The 17,005-nt window shown below is 55.9% G+C and overlaps 2 protein-coding genes across 3 annotated transcripts; one reads left to right on the top strand and one right to left on the bottom strand.

The window, feature by feature from the left end:
* The first annotated feature begins 1,395 nt into the window (after positions 1 to 1,395).
* Slc2a4 (solute carrier family 2 member 4) lies at positions 1,396 to 6,671 on the top strand. The gene is made up of 11 exons (XM_059269465.1): positions 1,396 to 1,657; positions 3,121 to 3,237; positions 3,328 to 3,500; positions 3,593 to 3,717; positions 3,831 to 3,946; positions 4,051 to 4,213; positions 4,320 to 4,507; positions 4,661 to 4,765; positions 4,872 to 4,973; positions 5,554 to 5,757; positions 6,236 to 6,671. The coding sequence occupies exons 1-11, from the start codon at positions 1,625 to 1,627 to the stop codon at positions 6,437 to 6,439; spliced, it is 1,530 nt and encodes a 509-aa protein (XP_059125448.1). The 5' UTR covers positions 1,396 to 1,624; the 3' UTR covers positions 6,440 to 6,671.
* Positions 6,672 to 8,048: 1,377 nt separating this feature from the next.
* On the bottom strand, positions 8,049 to 13,782 carry Ybx2 (Y-box binding protein 2). Of its 2 annotated transcripts, none has more exons than XM_059271009.1 (9): positions 13,410 to 13,782; positions 12,701 to 12,764; positions 11,334 to 11,367; positions 10,341 to 10,430; positions 9,488 to 9,772; positions 9,198 to 9,301; positions 8,861 to 9,038; positions 8,501 to 8,585; positions 8,049 to 8,271 (listed from the first exon to the last, which is right to left on the bottom strand). In XM_059271009.1, exons 1-8 carry the CDS (start codon positions 13,681 to 13,683, stop codon positions 8,535 to 8,537), a joined length of 1,080 nt encoding a protein of 359 aa, XP_059126992.1. In that variant the 5' UTR covers positions 13,684 to 13,782; the 3' UTR covers positions 8,049 to 8,271; positions 8,501 to 8,534. The 2 variants fall into 2 exon arrangements, with proteins under 2 accessions (XP_059126992.1, XP_059126991.1); XM_059271008.1 differs by having other exon boundaries at positions 8,049 to 8,422; positions 13,410 to 13,781.
* Positions 13,783 to 17,005: the final 3,223 nt, after the last annotated feature.

Genomic DNA, 17,005 nt, shown 5'->3' with positions numbered 1-17,005 from the left:
GCCTGTAGAAACCGGAAAAGGGCGTAGGATCCCCTGGAACTGAAGTTACAGGTATTGTAGTGTCCATGTGGGTGCTGGGAATCAAACTTGAGTCTGGAAGAGCAGTCAGTACTCTTAACTGCTGAACCCTCTCTCCAGCCCCTGTACCTTCCTTTTAAGGGAAGACGGAAGCCAGGGGAAAGTAGTCGGAAGCCATGGACTAAAGTGGTAGTGGTACAGATGGAGAAAACCAAATACGCAAGAGAGGGAGGTCAAAACACCAACGCCGGGAAGATCCCAACCTCCAGCATGGAGATGAACTCCTTAGGGTAAGGAAATTAGGAGGAGGTCCATGTTTGTATATATTTGCCTTCATATATGAACTGCACCATTCAGGCAGTAGATAGACACATGGGTCTGGCGCTCCAGAGAGGGTTGCATTGTAGGTTAATGAAATCTCAGGGGAACTGTTAATGGAAGAGACCCCCACAGACTAGAGGATGGCTACCCTGGTCCAATTCACTGAGGTTCCTCGCTCTCCCTCTAGGTGGCGACACAGCCTTGCACTTCTCAGGCGCGTTCTCTGACTCGCGCTCTCTACACGGTCTGGCATCTTTCTCCCTGGACGTGCTTGGGTCGTGCCCTCTCAGCTGGAGACCCAAAACAGGAGCTGACTCTGGAAAGCATGTCACCCACGCGGCCAGCACATGCCTGGAGGCTCAAGGACTTCAGGGAGAGCAGTGTGGCTGGCGTGAGCACCTGTCCCTTGGGCCCCCTCCAGAAACCAAGGTAGGGAATGTGTGGAGGGGACGGGCCGGTAGGTAACGCCCCGCCCAGGGATGCGTGGAAAGAAAGGGCGGCCAGGTTCGGTCCCCAGACCCTGGGAACGGAAGCTATTGGTCCCTTGGGTCATCCCCTTGTGGGAAGCGTGTCGCGGACCCTTTAAGGCTCCATCTCCCTTGCCCTCCCCCGCCCGGGACAGGCTGGGACACCCGGGACCTGACATTTGGCGGAGCCTAACGTGGGAGCTAAAAATAGCCACTCCGGGTTACTTCGGGGCATTGTTTCTGACACACACACACCCCCGCGCGCTCTGTGTCAGCCTGCTGCAGTTACCCGGTACCCTGGCAAGAGCACCTTAGCCCATGCGCTCCTCTTCGACCTCACAGGGGGACCCGCTGCACTCAACTCCTTAGGAAACTTCGCAGTCCAGGATTTTTGGATGGCGGGAGGATCCTTTTGTTCCAAGAACCCCACTTTGAAGACTTGCAGGCTGGCGGGAACCATAGGGGCGTGTCCCCCCGGCCCGCACTAGGCTAGGGGTGGGGGCGTGGCCTTGTGGGGTGTGCGGGCTCCTGGCCAATGGGTGTTATGCGGGGCGTGGCCCGTGGCGGGGCGGGAGTGAGGAGGTGGCTACAGCTCCCGGCATCTTTTTCCCCCCCAAGCGGTTCTCACTCGATCCCGGAGAGCCCTGGTGCTCTCCGGCTCCTTGGTTTGTGGCAGTGGGTCCCACCAGACCCGCCCTGTGCACCTCACTTCGGGACGCCGGAGTCTTCTCCCTCTGCCCTCCAGGCTGGGGCCAGATACCCACCCCATTCGCTTTTTCTCACTGAAGTGCCCGAGTCCTCGGTTCTTCTAAAACACGATGCCGTCGGGTTTCCAGCAGATCGGCTCTGAAGTAAGGTTCAGCCTTTGGGGGGCGAATCGGGGACGCGGGTCCGGCTTTTCTTGGGCAGGGGTCGAGGTTGGGGTCAGCTAGGAGGCGGTTCCTGCGCAGGCGCAAGGGTTGGGAATGGGGGGCTGGCTATTTATACTCAGCCTAGACAACCCGTGACTGTCAGATTCCAATTCCGCCGAGAGACCTAGTGGATCCGAAAGACTCTTCACGCGCTCAGGCTACGACTGGATTGTACTGAGGAATCCAGAGTTTGTCGCCTGTCTTACTGTGCGCAGCACTCACTGAGTGACACTCCCCTGCCCTCGACTCTACTTGGGAAGGCAGATCCAGAGTCTCACCTCCAGAGCTGCGGGTCTGTTCGGACTCACAGTGTTTCTGGGACCGAGGCACTTGGGGGGCCCCACCCCCACTCCTGGCGGTCCTCCAGGAGGCTGAACTTTCCCTTGGCCTTGCGGTGGGTGGAGGGGCAGAGGGGAGTGTCAGCCCCCACCCCACCCCCCCAGCTCAGGTTTCTGCTTGGAGACAGTCTGTGCCGCCAGCAGCGGCCACCGCCGCCGCCACCGCCCCTCACACCACCACCGTTCCTCCCTCTTCCCTTGGGCATGGCTCTCTCTCCCTGCTACAATCCCGTCATGTCCCCCAGTACTTAGTCCCAGCTTAGGAGCTGAGGGAAGGTTAGGCCAAAACTTTAAAAGCCACCTCAAAGCTTGTCCTTGTCCCAGATGTCCTTCCTGGAATGGCCCTTCTTGGGCCTGTTGAGGGCCTGCTGGAGCCAGCCGAGAGAACTTCCAGAAGGAAGAGAAGAGGATTGGGGCTGATGCTAATCCTAAACTTATGGGTTTATAAAAACAGGCAATGTCTGGGATACTATTAACAGTTGATTTTTTTTTTTTTTTTTTTTTTTTTTTTTTTTTTTTTTTTTGGTTTTTCGAGACAGGGTTTCTCTGTGTAGCTTTGCGCCTCTCCTGGAACTCACTTGGTAGCCCAGGCTGGCCTCGAACTCACAGAGATCCGCCTGGCTCTGCCTCCCAAGTGCTGGGATTAAAGGTGTGCGCCACCGCCACCCGGCCAACAGTTGATTTTTATCTTCACAGACTGATAGGTAGCCCAGGGAGGCAATATCACCTCACAAAGAGGAACCCGAGGTTCCCTTTAGAGTGAGGAAGTGACTTACCCAAGGTCACACCAATCTAAGCCTACCTCAAGGTCACAGGGGAATTCTGAGGTTCAGATCCTCAGACATTTTCCTGTAATGTGGACACAGACATCCGTTTTTCCTGCATGCCCAGGTTCCTATTGAGTTCTGTTTACAGTGAGATCTTTGAACAATTCCTAATATGGCCCACTTTCTCTCACCCAGTATGTTGGATGGAGCCCAGCATCTTCGTGCTCCAGCCTGGGCCCCTGGAGGAAGCCAAACACGATTCTATGTGACATGCCTCCCTTTCTGTCTGTCTGTCCAGGATGGGGAACCCCCTCGGCAGCGAGTGACGGGGACCCTGGTCCTTGCTGTGTTCTCGGCTGTACTTGGTTCCCTTCAGTTTGGCTACAACATTGGGGTCATCAACGCCCCACAGAAGGTGAGAGGCCCTGCAGCTGTCCGGGGGAGAGGACTCAGAGCTGGTGGGAAGAGGAGGGCCTCTAGATTCACCCGCATGTCCTTCCCCCAGGTGATTGAACAGAGCTACAACGCAACATGGCTGGGAAGGCAGGGGCCTGGGGGACCCACTTCCATCCCACAAGGCACTCTTACTACACTGTGGGCTCTCTCCGTGGCCATCTTTTCTGTGGGCGGCATGATTTCTTCCTTTCTCGTTGGCATCATTTCTCAATGGTTGGGAAGGTACGGAGCTGGAGAGCAGGGATGGGGAGGTGGGAAGGGGGGGAGCATATCATGGGTGCCCTGACCAGTCCTCCTCTTTGTGTGCCTGCCAGGAAAAGGGCTATGCTAGCCAACAATGTCTTGGCAGTGCTGGGGGGCACCCTCATGGGCCTCGCCAATGCCGCTGCCTCCTACGAGCTGCTCATTCTCGGACGGTTCCTCATCGGTGCTTACTCAGGTACCCGTGGGTGCTGTGGACCTGGTCTGTGCCCCTGCTGTCCTCGGTCATGTATGGGCTGCTGTAAGGGAATATGCAGCCACCCTCAGCCCTCTTGTCTTCCTTCTGCCCAGGGCTAACATCAGGGTTGGTGCCTATGTATGTGGGAGAAATCGCCCCCACTCATCTGCGGGGTGCTTTGGGAACACTCAACCAACTGGCCATCGTCATTGGCATTCTGATTGCCCAGGTAAATAGGAAGCTGGGAGTAGGCGTTGGATTGGGCATCCATAGTTGAGCGGGAAGGCAACCAAAGACACCTTGACTCTCTTTCCTACCTTCTCCTTCCTACAGGTGTTGGGCTTGGAGTCTATGCTGGGCACAGCTACCCTGTGGCCACTGCTGCTGGCTCTCACGGTGCTCCCTGCCCTCCTGCAGCTGCTTCTCCTGCCCTTCTGTCCTGAGAGCCCCAGATACCTTTACATCATCCGGAACCTGGAGGGGCCTGCCCGAAAGAGTGAGCTCTCACCTTGCGTGTAGCCCAGGCTCACACCTCCACCCCATCTTGCTAGTTACCCGGCCTCCTCTCAGGCTCCATAAGGCCTGACATTCCCCACCCCCAGGTCTGAAGCGCCTGACAGGCTGGGCCGATGTGTCGGACGCGCTGGCTGAGCTGAAGGATGAGAAGCGGAAGTTAGAGCGGGAGCGTCCCATGTCCCTGCTCCAGCTCCTGGGCAGCCGCACCCACCGGCAGCCTCTGATCATCGCCGTAGTACTGCAGCTGAGCCAGCAGCTCTCGGGCATAAACGCTGTACGTAGGGAGACCCAGGCCGACCGGGGGAAGGGGAGGAGGGAGCAAGCCATCTCCTCCATTAGCGTTCAGGTTCAGTCCAGTTTGGTGTGGCTGGGATGGAGGGCCAGACGTCCCTGCCATTCACTGCCTTTCCTGTTCCCTCCCTTCCAGGTTTTCTACTATTCAACCAGCATCTTCGAGTCAGCTGGGGTAGGACAGCCAGCCTACGCCACCATAGGAGCTGGTGTGGTCAACACCGTCTTCACGTTGGTCTCGGTAACTGCTTGCCTGTGGAATGACCACGTCACTGGTTTTTTAGCCCTGGGTACCTAGAGGTCCTATTCTTGTGCATCCCCAACTGACCAGCTGCCCCCCTCCACAGGTGCTCTTAGTAGAACGGGCTGGGCGACGGACCCTCCATCTCCTGGGCCTGGCAGGCATGTGTGGCTGTGCCATCTTGATGACTGTGGCTCTGCTTCTGCTGGTGAGGCCTGGGGGCCGTGAGGGCACAGCCGTCTAACCCATGGGAATAACCTCGAGAGGCTCTGTGGCTGATGGTGGGACAGGACCATGGGTGCTCGGTTCTAGAGTCGATCTATGCTCTATGTTTCTGAGGTACCCTGGCTGCAGCGGGGCCTAGCTATAGCACAAGTTTAGCAGTCCCTGTGAGGCCTCAGGAGCAATACTTCCCAAAGGCACATCTTCAGAGCCCAGGGGGAATCAACCATTATAGGAACAAGAGACCAAAAAATATGGCTCTACCTTGAAACTACCAGAGGAAGCCAACAAAATGGCAGCCTTCATAAATGCTCCAGGGCAGCTCAACACGTGTGAGACTGGGGTGGAAGGCTTACAAGTAAGTTCAAGGCCAGTCTGGGTAACATAGTGAGACCCTGTCTAAAGACGGGGTGGACAGAGGATGCCCCAGGGCCTGTTCTAGCCTAAAATGGCAGCTTCCACCCAACAAGCCCTGGAAAGGAGATTTCAGTCCTCTGGGGCCGAGGGCAAAGGGAGATCTAGAGAAGCCAGAACCAAATTTTCTACTATTCTTTCCTGGTCTCTAGGAACGGGTTCCAGCCATGAGCTATGTCTCCATCGTGGCCATATTTGGCTTTGTGGCCTTCTTTGAGATTGGCCCTGGCCCCATCCCCTGGTTCATTGTGGCTGAGCTCTTCAGCCAGGGACCCCGCCCAGCAGCCATGGCTGTAGCTGGCTTCTCCAACTGGACATGTAACTTCATTGTTGGCATGGGTTTCCAGTATGTCGCGGTAGGTTCTCTACCCTCTGCCCACCTTCCCATTATCAGTGGCCGGGGGGGGGGGGGGGGGAGGCAGCTCACCCCTCGATCCCTTGCTGTCTGGTCAGGGACTCCCCATCCTACAGGTAGTTTCTGGATGAGCAACCACCCTGGTGGAGCTACACCAGAACCAAAGTGGGTGGAAAATAGATGGGTCGGGAGTAGAGTTATCTTTTAAAAAATAAACAGTGGTATAATTTAGACCAGAAATAAAATGATCAACTTTCTATGAATGCTAGCAGTGGTTTAGGAATCTACCCCAAGTGCACACTCTTAGGATAACAAAGGATAAAAACCAAAGGGGGTTTTCAATGTAAATTTTCATTTCTGGTCACTTCTGTTGCCCCTTGAAGGACCCATCTGCTCCTTGAAGCGGCCCCAGCTCCCTGTTAGTCTGTAGCCCCCGGCTTCCCGCCCTCTGTCAACACCTCTTTCTCCACCTGTCCCAGGATGCTCTGGGTCCCTATGTCTTCCTTCTATTTGCCGCCCTACTGCTTGGCTTCTTCATCTTCACCTTCCTCAAAGTGCCTGAGACCAGAGGCCGGACGTTTGACCAGATCTCCGCCGCCTTCCGCCGGACACCTTCCCTCTTAGAGCAGGAGGTGAAACCCAGCACAGAACTTGAATACTTAGGGCCAGATGAGAATGACTGAGGGGCAGGGCAGGGTGGGAGAGCCACCCTCTACAGCCCCACAGACCCCTCCTCTCCTCAACAGCACTTTAGCCCTCTTTTCCCGTTACCTCCAGGATGGAGAAAACTGCAGCCTGGAGAACTGGGAAGCCGAGGGAAGGGTGGTTCAAGTACCCCTCATTCCCCTCCTGACTCTTTTGGATTATTTATGTGTTGTGGCTAGGCTGTGGCCACCTGGTGGGCTATTCTCCTCTCCTGCCTTCCTCCTGCCCCTACCCAGACTCAGCCACAGAAAACTCCTGTTCCCTTTAGAGAAGTGGGCCTGCGGAGGGGAGGGCCGCGCTGAGTTCAGTGGGATGAGCAGGAACAGGGATGGCCATGAGAGGGGTGATTTCCTACCCACTGTGACTCCGCCCACAACTTGGCAGTTCCCCTGAATTCTTGCCACATAGTCTCTGGGTGAAGGGGGTTCTGTCTTGACCCCTCCAGGGCAAAGGACACACCCTCCCAAAGTCTAGCCTCTCCTTGGTCCCTGTAGGCTCCACCTTCCAGGGCAAAGGAACACAACAGTATATACCTGAACGTGGCAAGGCACAGTAGTAGTGTCAGTCTCTAGACTCAGGGGGTTGGCCTGTTGTGTCCCCGGGCTGCCTAGTGTGGCTACCAGCTCTTTCTTGTTCCCTCCAGGAAGGGTGCTAGGCCCGAAAGCTTTTGACCAACTAAAGGCCAGAGGGGGTTTGAAAGGCTGTCTATAAACACTGGTTGGGAGGGAGCCTTTGGATATTTTTGTATGTTTTGAATGGGTAGGGAGCAGAAACCCAAGGGCTACTGTATTAAATGTGTATATAGCGATTCATCCATAAAGTCACTGTATGAAGATGAGTGTCCTGTCATGGAGGAACTGGAGGGTGGGCTGAGACAGACAAGAGGCCCTCACCCAGCCCTCTTCCTCTTCGCTCCACCTTGGCTCAAGGGCTCAGAAGCCTCTAGAGTCTAGATTCTATCAGTTATTCAGTTTTTGTTTTTGTTTTTTCAGTTTTTCGAGATAGTGTTTCTCTGTGTAGCTTTGCGCCTTTCCTGGAACCCACTTGGTAGTCCAGGCTGGCCTCGAACTCACAGAGATCCGCCTGGCTCTGCCTCCCGAGTGCTGGGATTAAAGGCGGGTGCCACTATGGCCCTGGCCAGATCTACTTCCATCATCTCCCAGGCTGGCCTTGAACTTGCAGTGAGCCTCTTGTGCCTCAGCCTCCTGGAGTGCCGGTTTACAGGCCTGAATCCAAATGCCCCCCTGTTTTCTTGAGACAGAGTCTATGTGGCCCAGAATGCCCTGGAATTAGGAATCCTCCTGACTCCGCTTCCTGAGTGCTGGGTACACCTGGCTCCCTACTTTTTTATCTATTGCTTTAATTAACAGTAAATGTCTTGTAAACTATGTTCACATGTGCCCAGGCACTGCAGAGACCTCCCGCTCAGTTACTGGACCGGTGATTCTCGGTGATGAGGGTTCTTGTCAGAACTGAACAGCTAGGTACTGGAGCAGGGAGCAGTGCAGGCTAATCTTCTGCAAGGTGGTTCACGAGGGAGTGACCAATGGTTCTTCATTCTCAAACAGAAGAGGCAGAGACCAAGACAACAAGAAAGCCTGCTTTTGTTTTTATTGGAGGCTCAGGTGGCACATGACAGTTCATAAAATGGCTTCAGAGGTGTTGGGAGGAGGTAGAAGGGAAACAAAAAATAAATGGGCGGGGTAAACCAATCAGGAGGGGGTGAAGAGCGGGCTGGTTCCTTCTCAGCCTGACTTAGGGGAGGGAGCGGATGCCTCTGAACAGTGAGGACGGATCCCTTCCTTCAACCCTTGGGAGGGAGAGGGAAAAAAGAGAAAAAAGCCAAAGGCTGTTGCTTTGGCCCTCCTGAGTCTCAAGGGAAAAGCCGATGTTTTGATGTCATGAATTATGGGAAAGGGGGGAGGGGGATGCTGGGTAGTCAGTTGGAAACTGGCAGATACCTAATAGAAAGAAAAGAGAAATCATAAAGGATAACTTAGCGGAATCCAGTCATCCGTCCTGAGAGGGGCAGCACTCACCAGATGGTAGCTCTGGGTGTCCTCTGAGTTGGAATCACTCCAGTATGGTGGTGGGGGGGTCCCCACTGTTGATAGGTGCTGAGGTCTGAAGAGACCAGTGGTTAATTAAGACCTGTTTACAACCTACTTCAACGTTTTCTTAACTTTCCTCTTCTCACCCCTTCTAACCAACTCCCAGAGTTCACGGCTTGCTGGCCTGTGCTGGGGTTTCCTGGTGAATACAATGTCTGCCAGGGCGGGTGGGCCAAGCAGGTGGGCAGGAGGGGCAGAAGACTGAATCGGAAGCCCAGGAAAAAGACACAAAGAGGCAAGTGGTCTTGGCCTTTCCCACACCGAGGTCTGGGCAACCGAGAGCCTCACCTCTGCGGCTATCGGCTGCCGGGGGCCAGGGGGCTGCTGCCGACGGCGCTGGAAGTAGGGTCGGTTTCGTGGACGCTGGGGCTCAGGCCGGGAGCCATCAGTGGGGCCTTGGCTGGGCTTGGTCTCGCCATCCCCACCTTCTGTGGTAGGCTGTTGGGGTGGCCTGGGGCGGAAAGGCCTAGAAAAGAAACCAACTCTGACAGGACGGGGCCCCTAGTGGAGAGTCCCTTCCCCAGTTCCCTGTTTTCTTGTCCCCATCTGCTCCAGGCTCTTTGAACTCCTCCTTTTACAAGGGCCCAACACTGGACCCTGAAGGGGAAGCCAGGCCAAGTCTTACCTTCGGTACCTGGGCCGGAACCTGGGTGGGGGCACCCGTTCATCTCCTTGCTGTTGGTCCCCCTCCAGTGGGGCTGTCTCCTTGGGTTCTACCCCGTCGGAGCCCTGGAAATACACAAGGCCTAGGTGAGCTACTGAGCTCCGCTGCTGGCCCTGGGCCAGGTCACCCTTGGCTCTTCCTAGTCTCAGGTCTGCTTCCTCCGAGGGTTCTATGGTCCGCCCTCTCAACTGGCCCACTTCTTCCCGGAATGTGGAGGGCTGCCTCCCTGACTACAACCCCATCTATCTCACCTCTATGGGCTGCTGCTGATTGGGGGGCCGAGGGCCTCGCACAAACCGCCTTCGATAGAAGAAGGGTGGTGGGCGCCGTCGTCTAGGCCGCTGCCCCGAGTCCTCTGCCCGCTCCCCTTCGCTGCCAGGTTCAGTCCCACCCGAGGGAGCCTCTGCCACCATGGGTGGTGGGGCAGCTGGACGAGGCCGGGGGATGAATCTGCGGAACCTACGTCGATTGGGAGCATAGCGGCTGCCCTTCACCGGCACCCCCCCAGGCCCAGTTACATTAGCAGCTTCTGCACCCTGGGGAGGCAGAGAGGGAGGAGTCAGAACTGGCCCTGACCACAAGCATGACCACTTGCAAACCTGCCAGATCACTGTGGCCCCTTCTTCCGGCCCAAGTCCTCTATCCTGTGGCATCTCAAAATCACTTCCTCCCTCCCCCAAGGGGCAGCAGAAGGAGTTTGTACCCATCTGAGAAGAAACAACTTGTCCTTAGAAATAACTGCCACACTCCCCCCAGAGTGTAAAGACAGGACAGGATGAGATAGAGAGGGCCACTGTCCCCTCCTTCACTCCAGAGGACTGACTGAGGAGGGTCCTGTTAGGGCTGGGGTCCCGTGTAGAAAACAGACATGAAGTGCTTGGTGAACTAAAGAGAAGAAACCCAGATGTTACTGGCTGGTGACAGGGATGGATTCTTTAGGACATGTCCTAGAACAGCCCTAGCATTCGACAACATCCAGGTGAGAGCGCACAGGCCCATCCCCACAATCAGAGGCAGAGCCGGTCCCAGGAGTCAAAGCCTAGGCCAACAACCAGGCCACCCCCCCACAGTCCTGCCAACTCCACCCCACAGCAGCTCCCAAACCTTCTCTCCTTCCACGACATCGAACTCCACAGTCTCCCCATCTCCAACACTTCGCAGAAACTTCCTGGGGTTGTTTCTTTTAATAGCTGTCTGGTTGGGGGAAAAGTCAGGAGAAAGGTGAGGGCAGAGACCAGGATGTCTCACGAGCTTCAGCCTCCACCCAGCTCCACTCTGACAGTTTATTGGAGTGTAGGGCCGAAGGGCAGAGCAGGAAAATAAGTGTTCAAAGTAGTAGGGGAGGGCCTGGAGCACAGCTCCACAGCACCGTAAGAAATAAATGTATTAGTAGGGGAGAGTCATGAACTAGAGGTCTGGGGGGTCCACTGTAAAGTTACCACTGGCCCCAAGATGTCCTCCCCCTTTACCCCTCCGGACTTCAAAAACTGGAGGCAGTAGAAACTCAAAAGCAAAACAAAGGCTGAAATGTCTTGTTGTAAAATGGGTGAAACATACTGTGCTTCTTACCTCGATCCCACTGAGCACTCTCCACCAGAGCAGTGGTTCTCAAACTAGCCAGTATCAGAATCACCTGGGAGCATGTTAAAACAGAGTGCCCGGCCCCAGCCCCAAGGCTGATTAACTCAGTGGCTTGGGCAGGGCCTGAGATCAGGTGATGCTGCTGCTGCTGCTGGTGCAGGGAACACCCTGAGACCCACTGCACCCAAGTGTCTCTGGCCTTGCCCTCGGAAAATTGCCTGATTCCTTCCTGTGGTGTTACCAGGTCCCAGGAGGTGGTGAGCGTGCCCTTGTCCCGAGGGCACCACACACAACTCTGACAGCTGTTCCCGCAACTCAAGGAAAGTGGAGCTAATGGTGGTTCACACAGGCACCTGAGGTTTAACCAACAGACCGGAGGCCGGCTATTCCTCACGGGCAGGCCGTTGTCAAGTTAGGAGCCAGAGAAATGTATTGTGTGCAGCTAGAGGTTGTGGCAAAGGCTTCCAAAGAGAGGGCCGGGGCCTCCGCCCCCCAGGAAGCCAGCCTAGCTCTTACCTGGTGAACAAAGACATCCTCCTTGGTGTCATTCCTGCAGAACAGGACGGATGGTTAAGGGGGTGATGGGTAATAAGGCACTCAGCTCCACTGAGGCCTCCCTAGGTGCCCATTCCCAAGACGGGCCCATTTTCTCTACTGTTTCAGTTCCAGGGGTATGACGGGGCCCTGGGGGCAGGAAGAGCAAGCCCGCAGGGCCCCTAAAGCTGGCACAAAGAGAAGCATGCTGCAGATGCCCAGCAAACACTTGGATATAAGGAAGTTAGGAGGAGGAGGCCACAAAGGCACCTTCAAGGGGCCAGGACAGCCTCACCTTCTACCCCAGGGGCACCTCAGAACCTGCTGGTGCCGGGCCTAACTGTCCCTGGCCAATATCCCCTCCTCCCCTCAACCCCTGTTGCGGTTGGAAAATTCCACAGGCTCCTTCCTTCTATGCTCAGAGGAGGAGAAAGCAGGGCCAGGGGCATACAGCTGTGAGAACAGGGCATAAGGTGCCTTCTCCAGACAGCCACGAAGCCTTATCTTCACCCTCAGCCCGGAGGTAATCCACAGGCTCCCTCTACACAAACTGAACAGGGTGAAAAGACACTCCCGTTCGCTGGCACTACCTTGCCTATGACTCTGGTTTAATCCCAGGACAGGGGACAGGAGGCATTCTTTGCACGAAGCCGCCTTCCCCAGAACAAATGTTCTAGTCTTAAAGTACTTGGGTCTGCACAAAGGTCAGCCTGCAAAGAGGGAACTGAGGCTCCCAGGAGGGCTTGGCTGGGCAGGGTGCCTGGGCTGGGGAAGGCCACAGTAGGGAGCCCTGGCTCTCCTCAGAATCTTCTACCAGAGGGGTGGGGCTGCCAAGTGAAGGAAAGCGGCGTCTCTAGCTGGGCAGGCACTCCCCCCACTCCCCACCAGCTTCAGTCCCATCAGGTGTGGGTGTAGGGGGTGGGGTGGGGGATGGGTCAAATGAGCCACAGCTCTGTAGAGAATTTGTGTAGGTGCCTTGAGTGTTGCCCTTAACCAGGAAACCAATGAGGGCGCCAACCAGGAGCCCCAAACATTCTACCCCAAAGGCACACAGCAAGCTAAGAATAATGAAGCAACTCCAGAAGGTGAGACAGAGGAGCTGGGAAGGGCAGGGTCAGGTTTGCCAAGTTCCTGCATCATTAATCCTCGGCTGCCCTTGAAGATGTGGATGCAGCTTCATCTTGCCAGTAAGCACACATTTGTGCTGTGGTTAAAGACTCTCAACCAGCCTCAGCTGGACATCACAACCATGTGCCTTGGCAGGGCCAGAGATGAAATGAGGTGTCCAATCCCACAGGCCAGTTCGGAAAAGACACCCATTCCTCCCCCTCCCTGGGTTCCTTGGATACCTGTTGATGAATCCGTAACCATTCCGGACGTTGAACCATTTGACAGTGCCCAGGACTTGGATTGCTGCCAGGCAGAGATGCAGTGGGGACAGTAAGATGGGGGAAGAGACGGAGTTGGGCTGAGTTTTGAGAGACAACTAAGCTAAAAGCTAACCTGCCTCCCTGGTAAGTTTCGAGTCATCAGATTTCACTGGGAGCGCCAAGATATTCTCACCCTGGTTCTACCAATTGGAGTCACTCACACAGGGGACTCAGGCGTTCACACCCACGTTCCTCACACCCTACCAAGTTCGGGTCCTTCACCTAGAACCGGCTACTCACCTGGTCCACCCTCAACAGGCTCAACAGCCCTTTCTAGCCCTCCCAAACTTAAGGGTCCCCACTGCACCTGCTTCCTCAAGCTCGGAGGGTGACCTAACAAGAATTGGAGTCAACTACACCAAGTCTCCCGCCAACCGGGGCGTGGCCAGGCCCTGAGGCTTTATTTTCCGACCCAAGGCCCTAGCTGGACCTGCCCGGCCCGCCCGCCCGCCTGCCCGGGAAGGGGCAGCGAGCTTTCCCTCCAGGGGAATCCACTAATAGTTCGTCGGGCCGCTCCGGGACCGGTTAGTCCTTCGGGACCGGTTAGTCCTTCGGGACCGGCTGCCCCTCCCCCAGCCCGCCGACCGCCCCCCCCCCAGAGCCGCCCTAGCGCGCCCCCCCCCCTCACCCAGCACCGGCTTGTCCGCCTGACTCCGGGCCGGGGGCGCGGGAGTCCCCGAAGCCGCCGTCGCCGGGTTACCAGGGGTGCGAGGGCCAGGCGCTGCGGGGGTCCCGGCAGCGGGGCCAGAGGCGGCTCCGCCCCCGCCGCCCGCCCCGCCGCCTGCTTTCTGCGGCTCTCCCGCGGGCACCGGTACCACCACCGCTACCACCCCTGCCGCCGTCGCGGGCACCGTCGCCGCGGGGGCCGCTGTCGCCACCACTGCCGCCTCCGCCTCGCTCATCCCGCCGGGTCCAGTACCGGCCCCCGCCGCCACCGCCTCCTCCGCCGCTGCCACCACCACCGCCCCGGCCCCTCCCCCCGGCTCGCGGACCGGCCACCGGGCTCGGTCCTCGCGCCCCGAGCCTCGCCCGCACGCCTGCCGCGGGGCCCTGGGCCGAGGCCAATCGCAGCCGGCTGTAGCGGCGCGCTCGGGTCCCGCCTCCCGGCCGCAGGCCAATCCCAGCCGCGCAGCCCCCCGGGCCCGCACGCCAGCCCCGCCTCCCGGGCTCGGCCCCGCAGCCGCGGCCCCCGCCCGCCCCTCCCTAAGTACACCTGGGCCCCGCCTCCCCGCCGTCACGTGGGCCGCTCGGCGCAGCCCATTGGCCAGGGGCTCCTTTCCCCTCCCCCCCGCCGTCCCCTTTCCACCGGCCGCGGGAAATCAAACCGGCTGGTGGCGCCCCAACGGCCACCTGGCTTCTGCGCGCCAGGCCGGGGTCCGGACGAGCCTCCCAGGTTGCCCCTGACGACCCGGGTGGGGGGTAGCGGCCGGCAGCCGCGGTTCTGCGGCGAGGGCCCCCGCGGGCCTCCACCCTTCCGACGGTCGGTGCCGCGACCCCACCGCCCCGGGTACCTTTTCGCACAGAACCTCCCCGCACAGCGGTTATCACCAGCAGAAGCCCACACACACACCCCGTTTTTAGGGTTTTAGGGTTTTTGAAACCTTGAACTCTCGAGCATCTCACTTTCGACTCCCCAAAGTGCAGCGTCGCCTCGAGTTAAAAGTCAGCCGGGGTCATATAGTCAATTCCGGGACAGTGTGGGCTACCGTGAGAGACAGTGTCTCAAGAAAAGAGAGAAAAGGAGAAAGCGAGGTTTACAGATTTAGAACAACGTCCAGCTCTTTGCCCAGTTTTAATAACCCGAAAACCCCTTTTTAGGTTGAGTATGGTAGATGACACCCTTAATTCCAGCACTCTGAAGGCTGAGGCAGGAAGACTCAGTAGTTTTGAGGCCAGCCAGGACTCATGTGTTAAAAACAAGCAAACCGAAAGACAAGTTATTTTTGCTACAAGAAGTTCCCTTAAGCCTCTTCTGGGTAACCGGGGCCTCCTGACCCCCCCGCCACAGTTCCGACGTCAGATTTTCTTCGGTTCGGGATCGCAGGACCCCTGGCTCACCTGGGCTTTGTACATGCAGTTTGCTTAGAATTTACTCTTTGTCTCTTGGGGATGAGTCTCTCCAACTATCAGCTACTCTATCTTATCGTGACATTTCTTAAAAATATGCAGTGTTTTGACCGTTTGTTTCTTCCAATCCTCTGAACACACACTAGGCAGTAAAATGCCACAGCAATAACAAATTTTGTAGTGATGCCTGACATCTGTAACATCGCACCACCGATCAATTTATTCACTAAGTGTTGATGATTCCCAATCTGCAGGCGGCTTTAAGTCAGTCTTTCGAGGGCCGCCTCCTCCACATGAGGGGACACGGACGACACTTTACAGAGTTCATTTTTATCTGGTAAAGCGCCCCCCGGGGAGTAGCACGAGTCGCCGCCGCTGCGCACTCCGCAAGTGCGCTCGGGCTGTGCCAGGTCCGCAACGCCGGCGGCCGCGGCGTGGTCTCTCCCTGTCCCGGCGCGCCCTCTGCTGGCCTCTCCCGGAGTCCACCCAGCCACAATTCCAAACCAGAATTCCATCAGCAAACTTGTCCACCCAGCCCCTCTGGTCCTTTCAGAGTTGAGGATTGTGATTTCCAAGCCAATCAGGCACAGTGAACAGAAAAAGAGAAGAGAAAAAGAAAACAAATCTCCAGTGAGTCAGTAAGGTACACAGAAATGACGGCTCCTTCCTTACACTGTAAGTACGATGTACCTGGGTCTAGCCTCGAAGCCTGGCTGGGGAACGTAATCAGCACAGCTCACTGTTGGAACAGAAGAATCACAAAGGTGTGAGAGGTGTGGAGGAGTTCAGGTGTGGGCTGAGTAATGAGTCTGAGGGTGAAGTGAGAGGAATCCCACAGGAAGAGGTGAGCCTTTTTTGTAGTAAGATTCGAAAACTGAGCCTGGCCGTGGTGGCGCACGTCTTTAATCCCAGCACTCAGGAGGCAGAGGTAAGCAGATCTCTGTGAGTTTGAGGCCAGCCTGGTCTACAGAGTGAGTTCCAGGACAGCCAAGGCAGCACAGAGAAACTCTGTCTGAGAGAGAGGGGGGTGGGGTGGGGATTGGTAAAGGTCAGGGATGTAGCTCAGTTGTCAGAAAGCTTGGCTATCATTCACAAAGCCCGGGGTTTTGGGGCTGGAGAGTTAGTTTGGGTTAAGAGCACCAGCTGCTCATGCAGAGGACCTGGGTTCAGTTCCCAGGACATGTGATGGTCCACAAACCATTATAACTCCGGTTCCAAGGAATCTGACGCCTTTTCTGACCTCTTTGGTCACTAGTCAACTGCAGGGTGAACATACATACATGTAAGCAAAAACACTCATAAAATAAGTAACTCTAAAATATTATTTATTTTATTTATTTATTTTTCAAGACAGGGTTTCACTCTGTAGCCCTGACTGACCTGGAACTCAATCTGTAGGACAAGCTGGCCTTGAACTCACAGAGATCCTTCTGCCTCTGTCTCCCAAGTGCTAGGATTAAAGGTGTGTGCCACCACCATGGGCTTTAAAGATATTTTTGATAAAATGAAAACGGTTATCAGGCTCTACCTTGTAGATGTCAGACAGACAGTCTACCATTGAGCTATAACCCAGTCTCTCAAACTGTTTAGTTGTTTTTCAGTTTGCTTGTTGTTTTGAGATGAGTTTTCACCGTGTAGATTAGGCTGGCCTTGAACTCAGAAATCCACCGTCCCTGCTTCAAGTACCACCATGAAGCAGAGGCTTTCTTTCCCAACTGAGACATTTGTGGATGACTTACTTACATTTTTTTTGGTAGTCCTGGCTAACTCTCTCACTCAGCTAGATCCCCTGACTTTCTTACCCATTTTTTACATTGTTTTTTTTCTTCTGGAGACAGAGTCTCATTAGGTTGCTCTGGCTGGCCTTTAACTCCTTCTTAACTTAGGTAGAACTTGAACTTTAGACCTTTCTACCTCAGGCATCTTCATCGCCATTGGCCTCTTCCACACCCCAGCCCTCTCGAACCCCCCAGCCTCTTTTTTACAGCTTGCCCTACACAATCTCAGGACGGCTAACATCTCTGGGGGCTATGTTCTATCACTCGTAGATAAATTTTATTTATTCTCTGGCTTTGGTGATCACTTTCTTTTTAATCTATTAAAATTTATACTTATTAGCTAGGTGTAGTGGTGCACACCTTTAATCCCAGCACTCAG

Source organism: Peromyscus eremicus, chromosome 8a, assembly GCF_949786415.1.
Source record: "Peromyscus eremicus chromosome 8a, PerEre_H2_v1, whole genome shotgun sequence".
Classification (NCBI taxonomy): domain Eukaryota; kingdom Metazoa; phylum Chordata; class Mammalia; order Rodentia; family Cricetidae; genus Peromyscus; species Peromyscus eremicus.
The sequence above is the reverse complement of the archived record's forward strand: the minus strand, read 5'-3'. Positions and strand labels throughout refer to the sequence as shown.